The sequence below is a fragment of the Canis aureus genome, chromosome 3, assembly GCF_053574225.1.
Source record: "Canis aureus isolate CA01 chromosome 3, VMU_Caureus_v.1.0, whole genome shotgun sequence".
In the NCBI taxonomy this organism is placed as follows: domain Eukaryota; kingdom Metazoa; phylum Chordata; class Mammalia; order Carnivora; family Canidae; genus Canis; species Canis aureus.
In genome coordinates, this window is record NC_135613.1 from 27,592,364 (window position 1) to 27,617,890 (window position 25,527).

At 43.0% G+C, this 25,527-nt stretch overlaps 1 protein-coding gene across 20 annotated transcripts in view; it reads right to left on the reverse strand.

Moving 5' to 3' along the window:
* Positions 1-25,527, reverse strand: part of CAMTA1 (calmodulin binding transcription activator 1) — an 847,309-nt gene that overhangs the window by 14,911 nt on the left and 806,871 nt on the right. For 15 of the 20 annotated variants that reach the window (XM_077891382.1, XM_077891378.1, XM_077891377.1 and 12 more), the window contains 10 exons: positions 15,704-15,855; positions 13,118-13,314; positions 12,643-12,721; positions 12,145-12,460; positions 11,167-11,690; positions 5,968-6,155; positions 5,216-5,462; positions 4,116-4,187; positions 2,354-2,374; positions 707-900 (listed from right to left, as the gene is read on the reverse strand). In XM_077891382.1, coding sequence (XP_077747508.1) covers positions 707-900; positions 2,354-2,374; positions 4,116-4,187; positions 5,216-5,462; positions 5,968-6,155; positions 11,167-11,690; positions 12,145-12,460; positions 12,643-12,721; positions 13,118-13,314; positions 15,704-15,855 — 1,990 coding nt within the window. The remainder of the gene's footprint in view (positions 1-706; positions 901-2,353; positions 2,375-4,115; positions 4,188-5,215; positions 5,463-5,967; positions 6,156-11,166; positions 11,691-12,144; positions 12,461-12,642; positions 12,722-13,117; positions 13,315-15,703; positions 15,856-25,527) is intronic. The other 5 variants (XM_077891386.1, XM_077891384.1, XM_077891373.1 and 2 more) reach the window with 4 other exon arrangements.

Here is a 25,527-nt window from a genome sequence, read left to right on the forward strand (position 1 = left end):
AAAGCCGGAACATCACTGTCACGAGAAGGGTATTGTAACGCTTAATGCACACACATTGAAAGCAGGTGAGCAGTGACAGAAGACTTTTAATGAAACAGTTCAGCCAGTGAACCCAACACATGGGCAGGCATGGCAGCGCCATCAGGGAAGGAAAGAGGGGGTGGCGGCACCTTCCCCTGGTGGTGAGGGACACGGGGCCCAGGTCCAACATTCGATGATGCTCAAGTATGCTTTCACAACCCTTCTGGCCTTAGGCTGAGTGTCGAAGCTGACTCACCCGAGTTTGATATCTTCCTGAACTTCTATCCATGTCTCCTTGCTCAGAACCCCCATCACACTCTCTAAATTGGACTGGCTGGCCTCTAGCTATTCTTCCGAGGTCTCACATGCAGGGACCCTACAATTCACAGTGCCCTAATGGAGCGCCCTCTCTGAGCAGGAACTGTGGTCCTGACGGATTCCTGCCCCAGCTGAAGGCAGGTGGGGACCAAAATAACCAGGTGGACTTGGAGAGGACAACAGGTAAACAGACAAAGGTGGGCTGGCAGCATGGGTATCACCACACACTGTCACGACATCTAGAGTGATCTGTAAAGAAGGTCCCTGTGACATGCATGTCTCCCCTGACGTCGGGGCAGGGCTGTTCTTTCCCTAAAGCCAGGGCTCTCTCCCCTCCACAGCTTTGCCCCGTGAAAGCTCAACCCACCTGAGTTTCTGTTGTACAATTACGGCTGTTCGGCGAGCCTGCCGTCTCTTGCCACACTTCTTATAACTCCGGTAATACTTCTGGATCAGCACAGCAGCACGCCGGCTCTGCTGAAATTTTTTTTGTTCGTAGTAACTTCGGAATTTACTCTGGATTAGGATGGCAGCCTGTGTCATCTTTTTATAAAGTGCATACTGCAGGGAAACAAGAATAAGCAGTACAGTAACAACAGGAGCTGTACAAATCCATGTGTCCTCTGGGTGTGCCGGGGAAGGGAAGGAGAGAAACAACTTTTCTCCTTTAGCATCATAGTCTCTGTTTTGGGTTCAATCATCAAAGAGGCAGCCTAGGAGCCTGTTTTCACCTACCTTTCCCAAATGTAAAATATTAGTTTAAGGGTTGCCTTCAGACAATGTATTGCTGTAAATGTGCTTTTTCCCCTGAAGTATCAAATATTTTGCCCTCCTTGAAAAAATTTTTTTCTAAAAGCAACAGGTGTAGACATTTAGGAATAATAAAAGCATATTTAGGAAGTACAATTTAAATGTTTAAGATTAATATTTATTATTTGAAGATTAATGTTTACTATCTGATTTTGAAACATTTCAAAATAACCTTTCTTATGCATCCCAATCACCACCATATGCAAGCCCACTAATAGCAGTCAGCATGTGACTCCTAACTACTGTTCCAAAGGACACATTTCTGAGTTGCAAGGTCCCAAATACAAGGCTTATCATGAAACGCTGACACCTTTAAGACATTTAACCTGCAAAAGATGAACACTCATAAGACCAACATGGGGGTGAAGCCATGAAACCGGGAAAAGTGTCCCAGAAGCGGGGGTACTGCTTGGGAGCCAGTGCCATAGCCCTCCACCCAGCCTGCTGCAGCACTATGCAAGTAAAAGATGAAGGCACAACAGAATGAGTTCTCTTCCATTTTGGTCTCTAGTCACTAAAAATACAGAGCTCTCCATATTTAAAAAATGCGATGTCCAAACTGCTAATGAAGTAGAATAGGACTCTGGGGATAAGAGGTCACAAGAACCGCATTTTCCTTGCAAGAAGGTGACTTACCATCATGGGGAAAAATACTCCTGAGAAAATGCCTGTGCCTAAGTACATCTCTGCCTGTACGAGCTGGAATAAGGGAAGGGAACTGACTTCTTGGAATGTTCAAGACACAAGACCCTTGCGCAAGAATCCTCTTATCTCGTCTGATCTGTTTTCCATTTTCCTTCGCCCAAACATCTTTGAAGACAACTCTGCATCCTACAGGGCTCCTGTGGCTTTTATCCCCTTGGCCTGTGCACACTGCACATTCAGAAATTACTGGACCACAGTGAAGCACACTGGGAGGAGGGGAGATGCATTTAGTGGCTTGCTGGGCTCACAGTAACTGGCTCAGATGGATTCTTTAGATTGACATGGCCAGGAAAATGTCCAATGACTGGTAATGCCAAAACCCACTCCAACTGAATAACCACATGGTCCCCAGAGATGCACTGTGGTTAGGTGGCATGGCAAGGAGAGGACACCTGTTTCCTGACCCTGCCATCTTAATGGCCCCTTCTTGTAGCTGGTAATGGGTGTGAAGTTTGTGACTCTGGTGGAATGGTTTGTGAGGGGACTTGGGTGTCATTACCTTCAAGGCTATCCATGTCAGCTTGGGGAGAAACAGAAAATACAAGATTAATGTTAGATTGCTGAATATAAGGAAATTAAAAACCAGAACCAATAAAACTCCCAACCGGAAAAAAAAAAAAAAAAAGGCAATCTGGCTATATTAATGCCTTCTATCTTCCAAAATACTTGTCTTATACTTGTGGATATTTCCAAAAATAATGCCTTCTGTTTTCCTGGTTGTAGACAACACTTCTTTGGGAGGGGATTTTAAAAAACAAAACCCAAACCAAGACTCATCTTTTGGAATAAATACCTGTTTAAAGTTCAAAGACTTGAAACTTTGTGTGTTTCCTTTGTGCTAAGGACGGTCCCCTGCTGGGGAGCTACAGGTACTGTGGTGCCAGCGTTTACACAATAAACCTTCATTTTCTGGGATCATGAACTCAATTGGCTATAAGTTGAAGACTCCTCCCAGCCCGCCCCCTTTCACTAAGAGGGCTTAATAGGAGAGAAACTCAAGAACATGGCAACCCATATAAAAAATCAAAATGAGCCCTGCATCATAACAAGAGAACACAATATCACACTTCCACACAACTATTACACATTTTGGCATGTAGTATTCCTTTAATAAAATCTACCTAGGACACTATCTACTAAAAGGTTTTAGAATCTACTGACAGTCCTGAACTTTATCATATGGGCCAGTAAAAACTCAATTAGGCAAGTTTTTATATTTTCTAACCATCCAGGTGGCTAGGAAAATCTAATAGTGACTTAATTTCTCTGAGCCTTAGCTTCTTCATTGTAAAAGGAATATAAAATTGTTTATTGCCAGTAATTGTAAGGAGCAGATGTGATGAGATGATGTGGCTGCAAGTCTAGTGCATCCTAGGGCCCCAAACACATCAGGTCCCTAACCGACATGGTGGCAGTTAGGTAACCTTACAGGGTGTTTGGGAAACAGAAATACTGCATGAACGAACACTTAGGTATTCTTTCTGCATCTATTATCTCTCTCTCTCTCTCTCTCTCTCATTTTTAAGATTTTATTTACTTATTCATGAAAGACAGAGAGAGAGGGAGGCAAAAGTAGAGGGAGAGGCAGGCTCCCTGATGAGGAAGGAGCCCAATGCGGGGCTTGATTCCCAGGACTGGGATCACGACCTGAGCTGAAGGCAGATGCTTAACTGACTGAGTGACCCAGGCACCCTCTTCCTGAATCTCTTAAGTAAGGAATGCAAAAGCAGTTTAAGATGTTCTGGGCTTCTCAAGATTTTCAGAGATTTTTTCCAAGTCTTCATTTGAAAACGGACAGGAAGAAGCTGAAAGGAAAAGTGGCTCAAGAGTAGAAAATTTCTCGGACTCAAGGTCAAAGAACTGCTGCTGTTTCTCTTCTCTGATTACCACATCAAAGTCCCTAGGGTGCCTCAATTACTCCAGGTACAATTACTGGAACACAGAGCCTCACTTTAGATACAAATAACCTTCTTTGTGTCAGATCAACATCTCAGGTAGGTCATAATACTGAAAGGCCAACAATCTGCACAAGAATTATTTTGTGGCATAAGTTTAACCGCCGATGGTTTTTTGGTTTGTTTTTTACCCCCACCTCCCTGCTCTGGAACATTTTCCTCTGGTTTTTGGTCATGCAATTCAAAGTCTTTGAATCAAGTGCTGGACCTAGCACTCTCTGGCCAGGCCACATGCTAGAATCCTCAGGGGCCTGTCGCTGTTTGGACGAGGTGCACTTCCTACTGCGACCCAAAGCTGTGCTTTACCTGTTTATATTTTCTGTAACAACGCTGAATGACAGCAGCAGCCACTTCCTGCTGTTCCCGCAAGGGTCGGCCCTTTAGGGTAAAGAGAGGGAGAAACATGATTTAGTGCAAGAAATAACGATTTAGTGTAAGAAATATCAACTTTCTTAAGACTTAGACAGAATTATTAGTCATTTATAACTTTTTCAGAAGCCTCAGGTTTACTAAAATACAGTGATAATGAATTGTAAGTAGAAATTAGGAAAAATGAATTTATAGACTAAATCTCTAATTCTTGCTTCTAAATAAAACTGATATTTGGATGTTAGGAGGTCTAAAAATACTCATTTTCCAACTATTTAACAAATCAGGTATTGTACTATTTGTCCTTACACATTGTCAGATTTCCACTGTCTTTCCTTTTTTTTCCTTCAGATTTTATTCATTTATTTATGAGAGACACACAGAGAGGCAGAGACATAGGCAGAGGGAGAAGCAGGCTCCCCAAAGGAAGCCCAATACAGAACTTGATCCCAAGACCCTGGGATCACAAACTGAGCCGAACAGTTCAACAACTGAGCCACCCACGTGTCCCTCCATTGTCTTTTCTAACATAACCTCCAACTACTCTACTTTGGGATCAATGATTACTGGCTTTTAACACCTTCTTAAGGAGGTCAAAGAGTCTTTTGAAAATCTGTGGAAGGCCACAGACCCTCTCCCACCAAAAATACACACACAAGCTTTACCATAAAATTTTAGGAGTTCAAGGGCTGCCCACAGGCAGTCCCAGTCCCTTAAGAACCCCTACTTTAGGTTATAAATTCCTTGTGGCAGAGGTATCAACTTCCTCTATATTAACTAGATAACAAATATCCATTACCATTACCAAGAATAAATTGAGATGGTGATAACTATCACACTACTGGTCAATTTTATTCCACTAAAGCTTCTGAAAATTATTAATAATTTCTTGTGACATAATATTCCCAAATAACAATTCTAAAGACTTAGCAGGGGAGGGCGGGTAAGGCCTAAGTTTTAGTCTGGATGATTCTAACTTCTGCCTGTGTTCCTCAATCTTACGAATGTCACAACATCAGGACTCTGTTCTACTTTACCTTATATTTCCGGAAAGCAGTTTGGACAAGCCTGGCAGCTTCATAGAGCTCTCTCTGCTCGTGATCGGACAGAGTCAGCTGAGCAAATTCATTCTCCACCTTCTCACTGGTAGACGCGCTCAGGAATTCTGACCAATCTGCTGCTGAGGGAAGGCTGGGTTTCTCGAAAGCTATTTCACTGACTGGGGAGCCAACAGGGCTCAAGCTGGTATTAGAAGAAGGAGTTAGAGGCTCATTATACGCACTTCTGAAACAAGAGGAGACACAAGGGAGAAAGACTGGTGATTGATCTGCACAATCCATTACATACTGAGTAATGAGACAAGAGCCACTGCATGCTATTAAGAATACACCTCCGTTCAGTCCAGAAAGTTGGTAAACATATTCTGTACTTTAAACTGTCCTGGAGTTAGTAAGTTCCTACTGAGTACCTATTATGAATTTAGCACTATGCTAAATACTAAAGCCACTGAAGACGCTGCCTGGCCTTTATGAAACTTCAGCTGAACTGGGGGCGGCGGGGGGATATCACAGGACATGACCTCACACGCACTACAAGGGGAGAGAAGTCACAGAAGAGGTGAGGATGTGAGCAGGGACCTGAAAGTAGTGAAGGAACTTGTCCCAGTGTTTCTTTGCTTCCTTCACGAGGTCTCACATTACACAGCATTCATCAGATCTAATTAGCTTCCCAAGTCTTCCATTGAGCCCAGGAATTTACGCCAGTCAGTGATCCACAGACTTGCACTGACCTGATCTGGGTAGCACTTGGCAGACGATCGACATCGGCTAGGTAACTGGCCAGCCAGCTCATGGTACTGCTAATGGTGGCAGTGTCTGTCCTTTCCAATGCCGAGGGCTCCGTGGGCACAAAACTCTCCTGCTTGATTCGGTCAGGTGTGGCTTCGATGATGTGCTCTGCCAAGGTCATCATGTTCACCTGGAATCCAGAGTTCACAGAAACACTCGTTAAGAGGGAATCTTAGAAGTTATCCAGCCCCTCATCTACCCCACCCTCCCTGGGGAAGAAAAAAGAAGGGAGGGCGGCCTTCCACCTCAATCCAGTGCACCACAGTATCACTGAAAGGTCTTATTACAATTCGGCCAAATATGCTGAGACCTGATTCTCTCCAAATCATCTCGCCAAAACCCTTTAGTCAGGTGTTAAAGAATTTCTGCCCCGTGCCTAGTCTCTGTTCTCAGCAAGGATCAGCCATTTAATGATACTGTGACTTGTTCTTTAGCCAGTTGTCACATTACCATGGTGACATGACAGGTGACCTAAGCAATGGCCACTGCACCCCCCACTTTGGCATTGCCTACAGACCCCCAGTCCTGTAGAGGGCAGCAACGAGCCAATCTGAAAGGCCAGCTCCCGGTTGACATAACCCAGTTAGATAATCCTCTTGACCTCCCACCTTCCTGTGCACTGAGATGAGGATTGTGACCCACTTCTGGACCACCTGGACCACGAGACTCTACAGACACCTGCTGCAGGGATTGGGGAAAAGCTTTGGCTTTCATGATGAACAGGATTGATGCCTTTGGCTCTTCCCTTCTTCCTGCCTTGACTCCAAATGAACTCCAGCACCCACATTGTAACCATAAAGCAACAAGAATCAAGAAGAATTTTCACCAAAAAGAACAGAAAACTCAGGGGGAAAATCTGGACCCCTCTGGGCATCACTGAGCAAATGAGCCTCTGGACTTCCTGTCATGTGAGAAAAATCAATCATTTGTTATTAAACCACCACAGTTAGGCTGCTGACATTTGCACCCCAGGTACATTCCTAATAGAATTAGGAATCTTCAGAGCTAGTCTGCATTGCCACAAATATAATTAGGCTTGGAGGTATGGCCTTGTTTTTAAAGATTTCCTTGCATGTCTCTTGAAAATGGAAATTGAAATATAGTAAAGATTTTAAGTGAATTGAAAGTATTCTGAAAGGATCCATACAAAAGTGACAAAATGCTTATCTTACAGTATGAATGAACCTCAAAAACAGTGTGCTAAGTGCAAGAAGCCAGACACAGAAGCCTGCAAAGTTTATGATGCCATTTATATGAAATTTCCAGAAAAAGCAAAACTCTGGGTATAGAAATCAGATGGGTTGCCTAGGACTGGGAGGGGAGCGGAGATGACTGCAAATGGGCATGGACAACCTTCTGGAGGTGATGGAGTTGCTCTAAAGGGCACTGAGGGGAACAGCTGCACAGCTATGCACACTGACATCACATGGAGCGCTTAGAGGGCTGCGCTCTATGGAGTGTGTGGTATACCTCAATGAAGTTCTTAAAAACACTTATCTTGGGTCATTTTCTAAACTTTTAATAAACAAGAATGATTCTTGTAATAGGAATAAAAATGAAAAATAGTGCGGCCTTTCTTTTCCTTCCATATAAGCCTCTTGATCTGTGACTTGAGCAGCAGGAAATCCTACCTTGATACTTTTTCCATGAAATTATTTACATATTTTATTAAAATTTCTGCAGACTGAAGGTTATAACTCTAGGGCCACCCTCCAAAGTCCCTCATTTTATAAATATGTATTAGTGTGAGAACACCTGAACATCACAAGTGCCACACTCTGGGATAGCACACTTTTTATTGTGGTGGCTGCCAAAAGCAAGGAAATTTAAATGACTTTATTTTTATTTTTTTAATGACTTTATTTTTGTAAAAAGACTTTTATTAATTTATTCAGGAGAGACACACAAAGAGAGGCAGAGACACAGGCAGAGGGAGAAGCAGGCTCCATGCGGGGAGCCTGATGCAGGACTTGATCCCAGGACCCCAGGATCATGCCCTGAGCCTAAGGCAGATGTTCAACCACTGAGCCACCCTGGTGTTCCTTTAAATGACTTTAAACAAAATAACAACATTCTAAGCAGTGGGACCTAAAAAGTCATGTCATCTGTTTCTAAATTTCTTGTACTGTTGTTCAGAGAAGACAAACTTTAAATGTGCAGCTTTGGGTTTTTGTTTAAATTCTCATCTTCTAGCATATGAACAATTTTCACAAATGTGTCTAGGATATCTAAAAAGGAAAATCATATCTATAACTTGCTATGCATATGAACTGCATACATCTGCATAATTACATGGTAAAAGCGTATCCTGTATTAAATCTATCACATATGTTAAATATATACATGAAAGCCAACTTTCTAATTGCCTCGTAACATGTTTTCACATTCTTCCTATATCTACTTTGACAAATTCTGAGTAAATGTCAGTACCACATATGATTATAAGTGTGGTTCCACATTGCCCTGTTTACTGGTTTTTGCTTTAGTATTCAGGAACTGTGTTGTGAGTTACACAACTGTTGATGAGTTATATCTTCTTGACAAAGGATACATACTATTTGCCTTGAATTGTACTTTGTGTTTTTTTTCTTTTTATGCTTATTTGCCTGTTCTATCTTTGCCCATGGCTTCCTTTTCATTCTTTCTGTGTCATCGCCTTTTAAGTATGCACATACTATGTGCTAAGCTAAGTAGCACATAGTATGTTTTGCCGCCTTTTTCTTTCTTTTTTTTTAACCCAACTCTGAGCATCTTTTTTTTTTAAGATTTATTTATTTATGATAGACATAGAGAGAGAGAGAGAGAGAGAGAGAGAGAGAGAGGCAGAGACACAGGCAGAGGGAGAAGCAGGCTCCATGCTGGGAGCCTGACATGGGACTCAATCCCGGGACTCCAGGATCGCGCCCTGGGCCAAAGGCAGGCGCTAAACCACTGAGCCACCCAGGGATCCCCCTGAGCATCTTTTAATAGAATTGCTAACTAGCAAAGTGGGAATAAATCATGTTTAAAAATATCCCTACACTATGTTTTCTGCTTATTATTTATTTTGTTGCATTTTTACTTTTCACCATTTCTGAACTTTTCCCAAATGGGTCCCAATTCCTTTTTTCCCTTCAATGACTTAGAAATTCTATAGATTGTTTTTATGCAATCTATTAACCTGACATTTCTAACAAGCCTATTTCAGCCTATACTTACCTATCAATAATACAAGTGAAAAAAATTTGTGATCTTTCCCAAACAAGAAAGCTGCTTTAATACCCTTCATTATTTCTTTATTTCCCTACTACTCGCATTTTATTAAAATAATAAGGATATTAGTTCTAGGTTAGTTTTAAAATATGATTCTTCCTCTATTTAAAGAATCCCTTCTTAACAAGTGCCTTGTAGGTATAGTTACACTGTCAATAAGTACTTAGAGGTATCAGTTTTACTAGTTTTATTGTCCACTCTTCCATGAACTCTGGCTCGAATTATTTCATTATTTTTTGAATTACTTATTTTTCATGTTTATTTTTTCATTTGGGTGAATACTTGAGACTGTTGGTTTTTTATAGATGTATGCTCTTAATTTAGCAAAATATTGCTTCTCAAGGCTCAGTGAAAATATAAAGTAAAACTTTTCAGGTTGTTCTGTGTTTCTTGCATCAACCCCATCTTAGCAAAGGCCAACCACTACAAAGCTCTGCTATCCAACGGCTATTTAAACTTAAATTAATTGAACTTACATAAAATCAGAAATCCAGTCCCTGAGTCACACTGGCTTCGTCTTCAGCCATGGATACTACGTGTGGCCAGTGGCTACCATAATGAGCAGTACAGACACAGAACCACAGATCATTTCCATCACTGCAGAGAACTCCAGTGAACAGCACTGATTTTCACAGTCTAGTGATTTATTATGTTTATGTTTATAAATATTGTCCTAGGTTGCTTAGTATTGATATGTGATATGGCCAAATCCAGCCACCTACCTGTTTGTGTAAATACTGGCACATAGCCACACTCATTCATTATTACCTAAGGCTGCCTTTGACCTACAAAGGCAGATTAAACAGTCCTGACAGCCAATATAGCCTACAAAGCCTGAAATATTTACCATTTGGTCCTTTATAGAAAAACTTTGCCAACCCTTTGTCTAACAAATTCTTTGATTTCCCTGGCGGGCCTCCCCACAATTGCAGTGGTTGGGAGACAAGTGGTGGAACACCCACTCCACCCATGAGGAATGGGGCACACAAGCTTGTCACTCTGTGCTAACAGCAGGGGTGGCAGGAAGGGGATCTGAGGATGAAAAGGAGCAGCTTAGCAATGGCCCTCTCTCTGGGAATGCAGGCCAGGACAGGGGATCTCCAGGCCCCTTCTTCCTGTGCCAGTTCTATAAGCCTGGTGCCCTACTGAATTTCTCCTGGGATTTTTTCCCATTACATTTGTTTTGGGTCATATAGGAACTTGGAAAGAGAGTAAGTCAAACTCATACTCTTTTGGCTACTCATTTGGTCATCCCCTATATAGTATATTTTATTTAATGGAATTTGCTTGCTTAATAGCTTCCAAGTTTACTGCAGCATATACTCTCTTAATCCACTGCAAGTTTAATGCCCCAACAGGATGCTGGAGTTTCTAGGTTTATTATAAGATAGCCAGTTATCAGCTTTAGGGATATTTCCACTGCACCTTAAGAGCCTCACACCACATATGCCTTTACAATGGCCAGATGACAGCTGTGCTCATCAAACCACTTAGGTCATTCAAATTCCATCCACAGACCTCCTGTTTTAGCGATTACCAGGCTGTGACTCTATGAAACTAGTACTTAAATGGGAAGTCAATCTCCCCAGATGCAGGAGGGAAGCAGAAGAGCAATGGAGAGCTCTGAGTGAGCTTTGAGGAGCTGGTGTGAAGAGGGAAGGCTTTGCTGAGACCCAGGTCACGAGTGTTCAGGCCCTATTCACAATGTTTGAGTCAGGATGAAAACGTGGCCCGAACAAAGGCGGCACTCCAGCATTCTTATGCCCAAGATCGTATGTTTAAGCCTTTGCTGGTTGAGCAGATCACGTGGCCTGGGGGAGCTGGCTGTAAAGACAGAGGGGGTGAGACGGACACCCTGGCCTCTGCAGGCTTACCTTATCCGCGCTTACCTGTATCTCATCCATAGGTTGTGAGCATTCCGCGCTCTCTGCACTATCGCGGTAGGACCCCATCTCTGTATTCACCACCTCTCTGTTAGCCATCATCAGGACACTCATTGGTTCCCGTGGTCGCACCTGTGAAGGTGCTGCATCCTTTCCTACACTGGTCCCCTTCGGATTTCCAGTCACCTGTACTGTAGACACACCAATGTAAAGATCTTTGGAATTCCACTTTACTACAGGCTGAGATCCAGAGGCTTGGAATCCTGCAGTCTCTGGAGTGGGAGGGGAGGTTTCCCGGATGCAGTCCCTCACTCCTTCACTGGGGCTGATTGTCTCGGGGACACACTGCTTAGAACTAGGGCTCTGCTTCCTGATATTTGGCTGTTCCAGACTCAGTGCAGTGGAGAGCAGCTTCTCCTGCCTTGCCTGGAAGTACTCAGGGTTCAATTTATGCTTTTTGGGAGCTGGATAATCTTTGTGGCTCTCACTGCTGTAGTAATTAGAGGGTTCAGAACGAGGTCTTCTCAGCTCTGAAAAGTACAGTAGAAAGGATAGTCAGGACAGGAGATAAAATTAGGAATCCTAAAGAATTAACACTTTCCCTATGCCTGAGAGACACAAAGTGCAAAGCTGGAACTTAAGACATGTCCCTAACATTTAAATATTCCCCAGCAGCATATACTGTATTCAGATAGTCCTCCTCCATAAGTGTTTCTTTCTTGAATGGAAACAGATTACTTTCTTTCTTTCTTTTTTTTTTGTTTCCCACTACTTTCTGCATATATTTTTGGGAGGGGTGGGGGGAAGCAGTAGGCTTTCTTACAGCTAAAAGAAAAATTGGAGGTATAAAAAACAAAACAAAACCAAGCCCTTAAATATATGTGAATATCCTATGAATATCCTATGGACTTTTCTGAGGGTAGCTGCATGAAAGCAAATGGGAAATCTGTCAAGTTCTGAGAAGTAATAATATTGAATTTTTACCTGGATTCGTACTTGCAATAACGGTGACTCCTTTGGGTATTTCCGGAGAGTTGATGGCTTCACTATGCCACTGGGTCATCCAGCTATCCGTATTAGGCTCTTCACTTGGAGGACAGTGTATTCTGGGGTTCTGCCCCAGCTGAGCCTGCTCATCTCTCTGCAGGTGCTCCAGACACTCTGCTAATTTCACATGACCCCTTGACCTGGCAATTCCCAAAGGCAGCCTTCCTAGAGAGTCAGGAATAGAGATGGCCCGACGGTCCCACTTGTACAGCACAACAGCAGCTTCTAAGTGCCCTAGAGCACATGCCCACATCTAGAAAACATGAAAATGAAGCAAACTTTCTCAGTACAAGTTAAAAAGAAAACATATTCTACTTTTGCTATGGCTGCCAACTGACAAATTGGTCCTTGCCGGCAATCTCAATGGGTCCATATTACCATATTCCCATGCCAGTTTAGAAGAATAGTTCAGCGAATAAATGACCTATTCCTTACCAGAGGAGTACAGGAGAAGTGGTCCACATTCAAGGGGTCAACTTCCAGTTCCAAATCAATGCTATCTGCATGCTTTGTGCTGTAAGGGATAGCACCAGAAATTACTGCACAGTTAACCAATGTTCAAGAGAGATACTAGAATATCATAAAACCTGCAAAGATGAAACCAAAGGAGCACCTGACTGGGTACCTTCCCAATGCAAGGAAATAGAGTCCCTAACTTCATAGGGTGGTTTGGCCTAGTGGTCCAGAGCAAACAGGAAGTACAACATTTAGTTAGTACCTCACTCCGCATTTCTTGGGCAGAAATTCATAAGTTTCCCTTGCAAACTATCCTCAGAGAAAGCCCTTTGTTCACAGGTCATGGTCATGTTCCCTGAATGGCCAGATTTCTCTCTCCCAGTGGAAACATTCAAGAAGAAGAAGCAAACTGATAAGCAAGGATGAGCCCCAGCCATCCACACCCCCGTCTTACCGCCATTTGATGAGGGTCTGGATGAGGGTGGCATAGCCCTGTGCAGCAGCCAGGTGCAAGAGGGTCATTCCACGGAAAGTCTTTGAATGGATCAAGTGCTTAGACTTTGCCCAGCAGGCTCGGCTCATCATCTTCTCACACACAACAACCACACGGTTCTCGAAGCAGCTCCCCAGCGTTCCAGGGCCAGAAGCACACTGGGAGGAGGAAGCAGGTATGAAGGACTGAGGACCAATGGCCTCCCCTCCCCACTGCCCGTCAAGTCAGCCTTTTCATGTAGGAGAAACAAATGCTTTACGGTTAGCCACTCAGAATGGGAATCAACAGACTGCACATAAAGAGGCATCATAAAACAGAGACTAGGATGTGCCTGGTTTAGCTCAGCAGAACTTGTCCATACTTGTGGCACAGGGTAATTTCCCATAACTCTGAGAACACCAGAGTCAATCACAGCTGAAACTCTGATTATGAACATCATGCTGACCCATCTCAGGGAAAGCATATACTGCTTAAAAAAAAAGGGGGGGGTGCTACTGCTACTTCCTCCAGTTGAAGTACACACTGTAGACCATGAATGAACTGGTAAGAGAGCAAAGCAGGGTAGTCATCCCAGTTCTTGGATCTGCAGATATACCTGGACCTTTGCTTCCCCTACTCTTCCTTAAGGAGAATTAAGTCACTTAAATGGGGAATCTTTTCCCCCCACAGAAACACTTTTGAAAATCCAATAACAATCCCATCCTTTGGGGAAAGCATTGGAGATCTTGAAATTGATGTGTTATTAATAACCATAGAGGCATACAGGAAAGAACAATTCACCAATTTTAACTATGGTTTTCTTCTCTTGATTCAGTTGTAAAGCAAGAAGAATAGAATCAAACTTAGTAACCTCAGAGGTTTATCTGAGTCTCTGTGATGGCAGTTCTCTGCTGAACATTCCCCCCAAATAAATACTTCCAGTTTGACTCTTATCTCTGGAGTTACTCAAAAGTATTTTTTTCCAGTAATAAAGCCCACAAAACTCAATTACTACAGAAATATTGTTGCTTTCCATTGTTTTTTTACTTTTAGGTATGGAAAAAAATGCCTATAAAAATAAAAAGGTGGATGACAGATATAATGTCCTCCGTAAGGCTGTCAAAACATCTTAATGGAGCACAGACTGGTGATCCCAACCTGCAGTAGAATGACCTTGACTCAAAAGGCCCAGGCAGAGGTGCCCCACACGTACCAAACAGAACTTTCACAAGCACATAGAAGTTACGGGTTAGTGAACAAGAAGGGAATATTTTTATATATGTATATATTTTTTGCATTAACAAAAACTGCCAGATCTTTATCACAAAAGGTGGACACAGAGATGTACTGAAGCCAACCCAAATTGATGAAAGAGTCTTCAATAGTAGTTAATATGGGATCAGGTCATAGGAGGCCCGTTACTGAATGGTGGAGCTGTAAGATGACATTAAATTCTATTCCCTTCATGCAACCTTGGTTGGTGTGAGGAAAAGGTTTTCATGGGAATCTGTTATTTGAGCCATGAGATTCGTTAAACAATGGTTGCTTCTTTCCTAAAGTTTAGGAATATAGGTGAAAAAGAAGCCTACTCCAGCCTTAATCATATTTTACTGTGTGCCGAGTCCTTCTTCACTTCTAAAGACAGGCGAGAAAGAAGAAGAAAACTTGAGGTAAAGGGGGTTAGTTTCTTGGATGTGGTCTATAAAATGCTTTGTTTTTACCTATGATTATTGTTAAAATATTACTAGCATTTGATATTTACAAGGATCGTAAAACTCAAAATGTTCACCAAAAAACATAACTGCTCACAGGAAATCATCATTCATTTTGAAAAGAAAAAGGAAGAATGACTTTAGGCTTGCAGAGAATAACTCAGTGGCAGAGATAGGAACACTCTCCATCCCTTTACATTTGTCTTTAGGGCCCTGAAAAATAATTGCTGCCCAGGATATTTTCTCGAAATGAAGATCCTCAATGAAATTTATATAAAGTTTCTAAGGCTAATGGGACCCTTAAAAAAATCTAGTAATTTCCCTGTATTTGGCAAAATCTTCATGGAATATATGAAGAAGCATATGTGAAACAAGATAGAATGGATAATGTTGTTCCCCACCAAATAATTACAGAAGCAGTTTCTCTGGGTCCATCTCATATTGGTCATCTTGAGTTTATAAAAGGCTTCAGAATTACTGAATTAAATTATGTTTCATATTTATACTTAAAATAGATAAAGAATACAGAATACAAAGTAGATTCCATCTGAACTGAGTCACCATCGGGCCTTTTTTTCATTGGATCCCTCAACTCCCACAGCCAGGCAGTAGCAGTGAATTCTGAGATCAATAATAACGATTTAAGGCCCAGGGAGGTCAATATTGGGAAGGCCCCACAGTTCGAGGCTTCTTTACTATTACATAGGTTTTAATACTCGGGCACAAGACTATGAAATACTCCCTGGGACTAGTCCAGGAATGATACCACTACCAGACAAGGGACTTGAGACCCACTGCCTCCCTGATCAGTAAGACATAAACAAGACAAAAGGTGATGGTCAATGCAGGTTCATACCTGAGCTTGGCTTCCTCCATTCCCAGTCCCATTGCCCCCTCCACTGCTGCCTCCTCCGCTCCCCTGCTTGTGCTGCTGGGACCCCGTCATCTCAGCCATCCTCCTTTCCATCTGCTCCAGGCGCTCTAGGATGGACATCCTGAACTGGTTATCTAGGGCAGAACAGGGAAGAGTGAGGTCGTGTTCCAGAAGAAGAGCAGTCGACATGCGGCCTAGTCAAGCCTGCAGGACTGCCGTCAGCCTAACCGAATCACAGAGGTTTGTCCAGGCCAGGTTTCTCTGGCGTAGTAGTGAGTTTTGATGCCTCACACAACACTTGCAGCATCTACAGTGGATCAGAATTCTCTGCTAAAGGAACAGAAAATCCCTTTCTGTCAAAGTCCTAGTTTCATGTTCCTGGCACCCGATTTCCTTGCCAAATTCCCCAATTGAAGCCTTAGAGAGATCTGATACGTAAGCCCCTAGAACAAATAAATGATATGATTACAATTTAATTTAAATCAATGGAAGAAAGGAAGATGTGTGTGTGTGCCAGTGTATATATAAAAGTTATCTAGCTAGTTGGTTATCAGAGTAGTAACTGTTTTATCCAAACACTGTGGAAAAAAAGATTTTATTTGCTGATCATTCACTGGCTGAAACCCTTACACATTTCCTTTAACACATGACACATAACACAGTCTTTTGAGACCAATACAACCAAATCTTTCACCTCTACATAAGAAAAAACATCAGGCCATTACCATTGGAGCTAGGATTGTAACTCAGAAAAGTCTGATTCTGTACCATTATTACCAAGATTAGATTCCCTCTCTCTCCACATTCATGCATTTATATCCACATACGTGTGCATGCACATGCATACATGCATATCACGATTTTGGTTGCATGCATATGTAAGAAAGGAGTAAGACCATTATTAAAATCATTAGCACCTATATTTATTCAACAAATTTTAAATAATGCTGTATCAGATATTAATAGTAACCTGGTCTAAAAAGGCCTCTCCCCGCTCCAGTAGGGGAAGCAAGAAGGATAATGTGATGAGGAACAATAGGGTGGGCTAGGATTTAGGTAAGTCAGGAAAGGCAACACTTGAATTTGACTAATGAGAAGGAGCCAGGTCTCTAAGAGCTGGGCTGAGTTACTGCAAATGCAAAGGCCCTGAGGCAGGGCACTGGAGGGGCAGAAGGTGGATGGCTGAACCCCAGCAGAGAGGAAAACAGAGGGTGAAGCTGGGAAGGGAGCCAGTACCCGATAGGACATGGTTAGGAACGCTGGCTGTGCCACAGGAGAGCCCTGCAGCTTTCAACCAAACCTTTAGTGCCTCAGTTTCCTCAACTCTTAATTGGAGAAAGTAACTATACTTACCTCAGGTTGTAAGGATTGAGTGTGTGCAAATGTGCAAACATGTAAGTTCCTCCTCCACCTCATCTTCCAACAAACGAGTTAAATGTCACTAGGAATTTTGACTGAGTAGCTGTGAAGGCCTATTTGGTCCCCAAATTGTTAATGGCATGACTATTTTTGATACAGAACTACCTGAATCATGAAAAGGAAGAACCCAGGAAGGAAGTATTTTATCAGCATACCTGGCCATCCTGACTACAAATCCCAACACCAGTGAGTAATGCTCACTGATTCTAAAAGAAATAAAACACCGGGCAGGACCAACACTTAGGGAAGGCTTCCTATGTGCCAGTCACCATTTTGATCACTTTACAAGTATTAACCCACTAACTCTCCACAACTATCGTGAGGTAGGCACTGTTCCTACCTGCTTCTTACAGAGGAGGAAATTGAGGCATAAGACAATTAATCTCTCCGGCTCCGGAGCCTGGAGCTTAACCCCTATATGACACTAGCAGGAGGAAGACGTTGTGGGAAGAGAAGATGCACAGAATTAGGGCTACCCCTGGAAAGAGAACCTTTTTCTTACAGCAACATGACAGTAAATACCTGCTTGACTGGTTGTCAAACTGATTCCACTTGACTAAACCATAAAGCCAGAGGAGGAAGATAACTTTTCAAAGATTGTGATATTATTTTCTAATAAAGCTATTTCCAGGAATAACATGAAAAGAAAAATCCTCCTCCTTTAAGAGTGAAAGATAATGTCCGTGTGCCCATGGCAAACATACACATGGATACAGCAAACCCTGAGGCCCCTGCTGCTGAGCATCTTGCAGCCTGGTCATCTACGGGAAGTACCCTGTCAGTGTGATGCACTCAGAGGGTCGTTGTCATCCTGTGACCCTAATGCCTTCAGGAGTGCTACCAGAATCCTTATTCCATGCCCTCTCCATTAGAAAAGGGACACTTTGCAGAATGCAGGACTCCTTTCTGTGGGGCCAATTGAAGACTAAGAATCTTCCCTTTCAATTAGAGTTGACTCCAAGTAGAATGGCAGTTATGCCAACTCTCCCTGCTTTTTCCCCTTCATGCCCTTTATCTACTCACAGATATGCATGCATCCCACTGACATGGGGTAAGCTTCAGAGCCGCCTACTGAGGATTTCTTCTGTGAGCCTACAAATCTGCAACTATTAAACGAGTGTTCAGAATCCATTTTGCTTGTTTGGAGCACTTGTCTGGAGCCCGGTGGCCAACATTAACCTTCCGTGTCACGCATAGGGGCAGAAGGGCAGAGAGGGCAGTGCCCAGCTGCACTCCACCCCGGTGGAGGGCTGTGGGGTGCCTGCCTTGCCACCTGGTCCTATGGAGATGGCTCTGTTCTGGCAAATGCACTGCTGCGGTGAGGTCAGCCTCTCATGCCTGCTGGTCCCCCTGCCCATTATGGAACAGGGCCTCGCCCATGGTGTCTCCAGATCAAAACACTGATAGTTAAAACTCCGTGACTGCCACCAAAGTCTCAGCGCTTTTTCTGGGCTATCTGTTCAGCACCATCCCCACAGCTAACCATGCAGTTAGCTCTCGTGTTATTAAGCTGCTCTGAGAAGCACTTCATGAAGATACTCAGAAGCAATTATTTGCCTCTTAACAAAATTATATCTTGCATAATGGCATCTCTGAGCCTCTCAACTCGAAAGGGGGAAGGTAGTGATAATTAAAATACGAAACAACCTCAAATGGAAATGATTGAGCTGGCGTCCCATAGAGTATAGGCCTGTTGTACTGTGTTGACCGAGAATCAGAAGAGCCTTCTGATCCCACTTCCTCTCCTCTGTGCAGGGCCAGGGCCCCGCCCTGTCCACAGAGCTTACTCAGATGGATGAAGTGATGGTCTTTATGTCTCCATCACTGGCAAGTCAAAATCAACAACTGTATGCTTGTTTTGGTTTTACAGTTTTATGATGATGTGGAAACTGTATTGTAAAATACTGGAAAAATACAGAACTATTGCCTTAATTGTATATTATGTGTGGTCATGGGATAAAGGGAATATAATTACTGAGAAACAAAAAGTTCTGATGATGTTAGAGTAAAAAAGTAGATTTCAGGATTCATTTATTCATTCACAAATGTTCATCGAGTACCTACTACGTACCAAGCACTGGGACTGATTCATTCGAACATTGGCGAAGATGTCCCTGCCCTCCTTTTTTGTTAGGTGGCATCAAAATCACCACGAGGGCTTCTTAAGACAGATGGGCAGGCCCCAATCCCAGAGTTAGTTTTTCATAGTAGGTATGGGTGGGCCCAGAGGTTGCACTTCTAATTCTCAGGGGATGTTGATGCTTCTGGTCCGGGGTCACATTCAGGAGCAACTGCTCTAAGACTCCACCACCTCCCTGCATAAGAATGAATCGTCTTTCCACCTGAGTGTTCTTTAAAGGGCAGTCTGAGGACCCCCTGCTTCAACAGATGCACGGGTTGCTGCCCAGCATGGACACACGAGACATTACCTCATGTAAACCATGCTAGGTCCATCCACACTAGCTCTGTCAACAACACTGGGTTGCACACTTTTTTCTCACATACACAGCCAATTAAAATCTGACAAAACCTTAAAACTATTTAAAATCCACCCACCTGTACCACTCTCCATAATGAAGCAGACACTACTTTATCTCCCCATCGAATCTCACCTCATTGCTTTCTTCACCTCTCAACTGACTAAATGGGGTGTCTTCCCACATGTCTGTCTTTGTGTCTTGCTTGTCTCTAAAGCAGTCTGTTTACCTGCATGGTTTCAGGGAAGAAGGACTTTCAACCATACACAGCAATTCCCTCCCATGACATTCATGACACATGCACACATGTGCCTGCAGCCCAGACAGAAAGTAAATAATCCTGATGGCTCTGCAGCAGGAGTCTGGCTCATGATTCATTCAGCCTCTTCATGGACTGCACCCCTTTTAGCAGAAATGGCATTTTTAGCCTGGGCAGCTGCAACGGAGTGGAAGGAGCATGGGAGTGAAGATGAAAGCTCCAGGTCTAAACCTGTTGCTGCGTGACTTTCAAAAAATGACCACTTTGCACCTGTTTTCTCATGTGTAAGGGGGGGATATCACTATCCTATTGTTTTTGTGGGGATGAGATAAACTTACATAAAGTTGTTTGAAGTGGTGAGGCTTTCTTCAGTCTTAGCGATTCTTTGACTAGGACCTTCTACCCAGTCATACCAGTGAGATTCTTACTAAGAAAAAATGCATTTTAGGGGCATCTGGGTGGCTCAGTCAGTTAAGCATCTGCCTCTGGCTCAGGTCATGATCTCAGGGTCCTGGGATCAAGCCCTGCGTCGGGCTCCATGCTCAGCGGGGCGCCTGCCTCACCCTCAGCACCCACGCCCCACAAGCCCTTCGCCTAGCTTGCCCTAACAGTGACATCTTACATATCTGTGGTGCATCTGTCAAAACCCAGTAGTTTCATTACTAACTCAACAACAGACTTGAATTAGATTCACCGATAGAATTAAGGTACTTTTTTTGCTTCTGAGATCCAACTGCAGATGCCATGCTGCATTTAGCTGTTCCACACCCTCTCTCTCCTCTAATGTGACAGTCTTCTCTGTAGCCCTTAGTTCCACAATCTTCACAGTTTTGAGGAACACCAGTCAGGAACTCTGTAGATGTCCCTCTGTTCAAGTTGTCTGATGCATTTTCTAACAATTGGACTGGACTCATGAGTTTTCAGGGAGAATATCACAGAGGTCGAACACCCTGCTCATCACCTAACATCTGCCGTATATGATGTCTTGCTGATGTGGACCTTGCTTTTCGGTGAAGGTGCTGTCTGCTAGACTGCTCTATGATGAGGCTATCATTTTTGTCTTTCCATACTCAACTCTTTGGAAATAAGTCAGTAAGTCCAGCCCACACTCAAGGAAGAGGAAATAAAGCTCTACTTCATGGATGAGGGAGTACATCCATGTATTCCTGGGAACACATATGTTATTTGGAGTTCTCCTATAAGGGAGACTTGTCTTTTTGAATTTATTTGATCAACCATTTATTTATATCTATAAGAACTCATGCATATTTACTTTACACTTTGGCCATAATCCAATACTATATTAGTTTATTGCTCAAACTGTCGCAGCTTTGGCCAATGGGAACTCTTTCACGCTGGCTCCTGTGTCCTCTGTCTGATAAGCCCTCACCCTCTTCCCTTCTTTTTCAGGCACTTCCTTACTTTCTGGGATTATAAGATGCCCAGATTCATCTTTTACTTCCCCTGTCCCAGCTCTATAATCAGCAATTTCTCTAAGGAACTCTGGTTCCTTTTATTGGAGAATGGAATTTAGAAGCCAAGAACCGGGCTCCGGGTGTGCTCATTGCTGCTGGGGCATCACTGCTTCCAGGCCCTCCCAGCAGATAAAGCAAGGAAACACATGTAAGTGTAACCCATGTAAGCTAACACATCTATAATTGTTCTATATCTATCTGTAACACACTGAAATAAACATGAGCCAATGTTGACATCTACACCTCTAATGCAACATTGCAGTGTCCATCCTTGCCTTCCAGGGGGTGCTTTAAATGTAGATAAGATGATGGTGGAAGTAACTATGTGTTACCTGGATATAATAAACCAATATATTAAATGCTGAAAAGAAATCTCACTGACGTATTAAACTACAAAAAAGAAATCTAGGGCAGCCCTGGTGGCTCAGGGGGTTTGGCGCTGCCTGCAGCCCAGGGCGTGATCCTGGAGACCCGGGATCGAGTCCCATGTCAGGCTCCCTGCATGGAGCCTGCTTCTCCTTCCGCCTGTGTCTCTGAATCTCTCTCCCTCTGTGACTCTGTGAATAAATAAATAAAAAGTTAAAAAAAAAAGAAATCTAGAAGTCTAATTTCTGTCACTCAAAAGTATAGGTATCGAACATAGCATAGTAGTTTATCCAACTACCTTGTCATACTCCAATTCTTAGAGTTCCCCAACATTAGAAAACATACAGAAAAAATGCTCATGGTCCCAGAACAGCTTTGAGTGTTACAAAGGTCAAGAAGAAGATGAAGAAACACTTCCAGCCAATCACTGGCTGGAGGGTCAATGGATGGTTCATTGGGGCTTCATATCCCCTTTTCTTTTGCTGGGTTCACCGTGTCCCAGCCTCCCCTTAGGTGCTGTTATGCAAAGTGACATAAGGCATAGCAGCAGTCATGGGTCATCTCTTCTCTGATAGGGATTTCCAACCCTCAAAGGGACTCATTTTAAAATGTCCCAGGTTAATATTTGCCTAAAATTTTAAAATTCCTAAACAATATCAAAGTTTTAAAGACAGAAAATTTCATGAAGTCAGACTTCCCACAGTATGTTTTAAGTTTAGAAAGGTTGGTGCTGGCTTCTGTAAAAGTGGATAATCCCAAGTATTTAAGGATCTGATGTAAGAAAGTGTCTACATCAGGAAACCAACTAATAGCCAGACTTTCCAAGCTCTCAGCACCCAGCTGTACCTGTTTCCTCTAGATTACCTCTCTGTAAATCTTGGAACCTAATTAATTTTCATGGCTATATTGAACAATACAACATGAGAAAGCTTCTGATATTATATTAGATAATCTCGTTTTAAAAACGTAAGTCTCCTTCACCCATTGACCTACAAGACAAAACTGAAGTTCTCTGGCATGGCATAGAATGCCCTTGACCAGCTGTCTCAGGCTACTTTTTAGGGACTCTCTCATTACTTGCTGTTCTTCAATCCACTGGGGGTTTTACATGCCTCTGGACCTTTGGTCATGTCAACCTCTTCCTGTGCCCACCTGGTAACTTTGCTGCTCTTCAGAGCATGGCTCACACATTACTTCAGTATTATTACTGAACATCCATGGCAGGCCATTCCACATGTATTATTTCTAGTCCTCAAAATAACCAAAAGAAAGCCTTTCCTCTTCATTTGACAGATGAAGAAATTGAAGCTGCTTGCCCAAGGTCATACTGCTTTTAAGTATCAGGGTCGGGATTTGAACACAAGCTGGACTACAGACCCATGTTCTTTCTGCTATGCCCAGTGAGCCTTCATGTCTTGCCCTGTGTCCTAACAGTCCTCAGCAAATGAATGTAGAGTCATTCTCCTACATGCGTCATTTCTACTAGAGGGAGCTTTTTGAAAGTAGGGAACTTGTCTGCACCCTGGCACCAGATACAGAGTGGGTGCTCAGTCAAAGGTAAAGAACATTATTTTCTAATTTAAGCTTTGTCTGGAAGCCAAGTGATGGATGAGGTCATCCAAACTCTGGGACAAGGTCTCTGAGCGACCTCCACTAGCCACAGTGGACTCCAGGGGGGCTGTATACCAATCAGCAGTCTACCACTTGTTCCAGTGAAGATGATGGTTGGAATTATCAAAAATCCAATGGAACGGACTTGAAAGTATGTGAGAAAACTCTAGGAGTTCACTTGGCTGGCTGCCTTTCCGCTCAGGTAAGGAAATTATGTACCTCCAGTGCATTGGTGCAAGACTCTGGCAAAAGAGCTGAGAAATATCTGACTTCTTTAGAGACACAAACTGAGGTTTCACAGCAGTGCCACTCTTCTTTATCCACTGAGCTTCACGTTAAAAATATAGATCCCTACCTTTTATGTATTCCCACTTTTTCCTGGCAAAATGGAATATCTGGAACACAAATAGCTGGCAGCACATCTTAATGGAAGGAATGTCTACAATTAGTTACAAAAGTGCCTCACAAGCCCATCAGTGTAAACATGAAATTTTTATTGTCTTAAAAAAAACAGTTTTTAGAACAGCCTCATTAAGTATGCATGCATCTGAATGCCTGAAAATCGGCTCACGAATATCTACAATCACGAGAACTTGTTGCTACAATTGCTTGATCTGAGCCACCTCCAGTCTTGCTGCCAGAATGGGAGAAAAAGTTTTGCCTTGGCAGGTAAATGAATGAAGGAGCAATCATCAAATACCACCTGCTATTTTAAAACGCGTTATTTGTAGCTCAAGTGCACATGTGCCCTCCTGTTGCTATTTGGATTGGGAATGAGAGGCCATCTCTCATTCCATTTACAGCCCTTGGCCGCACTGGCAGGAAGAGCTGATGAAGCAAAAGGAGGCATGACTTGAACTATTTCTGTAGGGACTGCAATTGCTGCTTAGGAAGTCTCCTAAATTTTTTAGGAAGCTCGGAAAGACAGGGAAAATGAAGTCACTTAATTCCTTCCCAGAATAAATGGGGCCACTGGAGCACATGAAGCTGTCCTCTCCAGCAAGCCATTTAAGATGTCCAAGTGCAGAGGGAAGGGTAAGGGCCGGACAGAGATAAGGCACAAGCTGTACCACTCTGATTTTCCAAAGCAATGGCTAAATTTAGCCTCAGGAAAAAAAAACTGCCATACTCCACTTTTTAAAAACTTCCCAACTCTATATACCAAGACAAATGGAAATTAGCAATTCCTCTTAGACTGTCTTCACTTGCAGTGACTTTGGATTCATATTTCTTCTCATTGGTCTGTGTTTCACACTAATCACAAATTCAGAGTCTTGGACACATGAAGGAAAAAATTGGTTAGGATGCTGCAAAAACAACTCACAGCCATGAGGAAACAAAACATTACAAGGAGGAAGGCAAATGTATGATTATTTCTCCCTTGAACTCTTTCAAGGCCAGAGCTATGGGTGCATAAGGGCAAGAATTTCAAACCTATTCTCCAAGGACACGAAGGCTTGGTGGAACACCCTAGGAGCTCAACTATACTGCCATGTGGCGTAAAGCATGTAAGAGCACCCCCAAATAATTCAGGAGCCGACTGCATGGTCAATAAAGTAGCAAATCCGACTGGAGGTCAGCATAGTAAAACTCCAGCTAACTGGTGGGAGAACAATGGAAATCAGGAACTCTGATGCTGATTCCGTACCTACCTTCACAGCCTACAGAAAAGTAGAACATTGTAAGTTTGCTAACTTCCAAAAGCAATGTATTTGAAGGGCACTGCCTCAACAGTTTCAGTAGCCGATGAAAATAAGAAATGTTACAAGCACAAACTGAGATGTTCAAAAGTAGTACCTGCAAAACTAATGAAGAGCAGGGGAGCGTATCACTACTAAGACTAATGAGGTCTTTAAAGAAGAGTGCTGCAGTGAGACTCAGGGGCAAGCAACCATCTCCCTCACTTGGATGCCAAGGTGTGACAGTGGAATGAAATGTAAGTGCACACAGGAAAATGGGAAATGAAAATCCTAACACCCAAGAACTGACAGTGCAGAGAGAAGCTACAAACTGCATAGAAGTGTCAGGAGGCAAGATACTTTAATGACCCACCAGCAGGTTGATCCACTGTGTGCAGTTTGAAGAACAAAAACTCCCAAACACTTAAAAACCTTTGGGAAGAACTACAAAGGATCAGGGCCAGAACAGGTTCATTCTGCAAATGCCTAGTCAACTCCCACTCCTAAAGCACGACTGCTC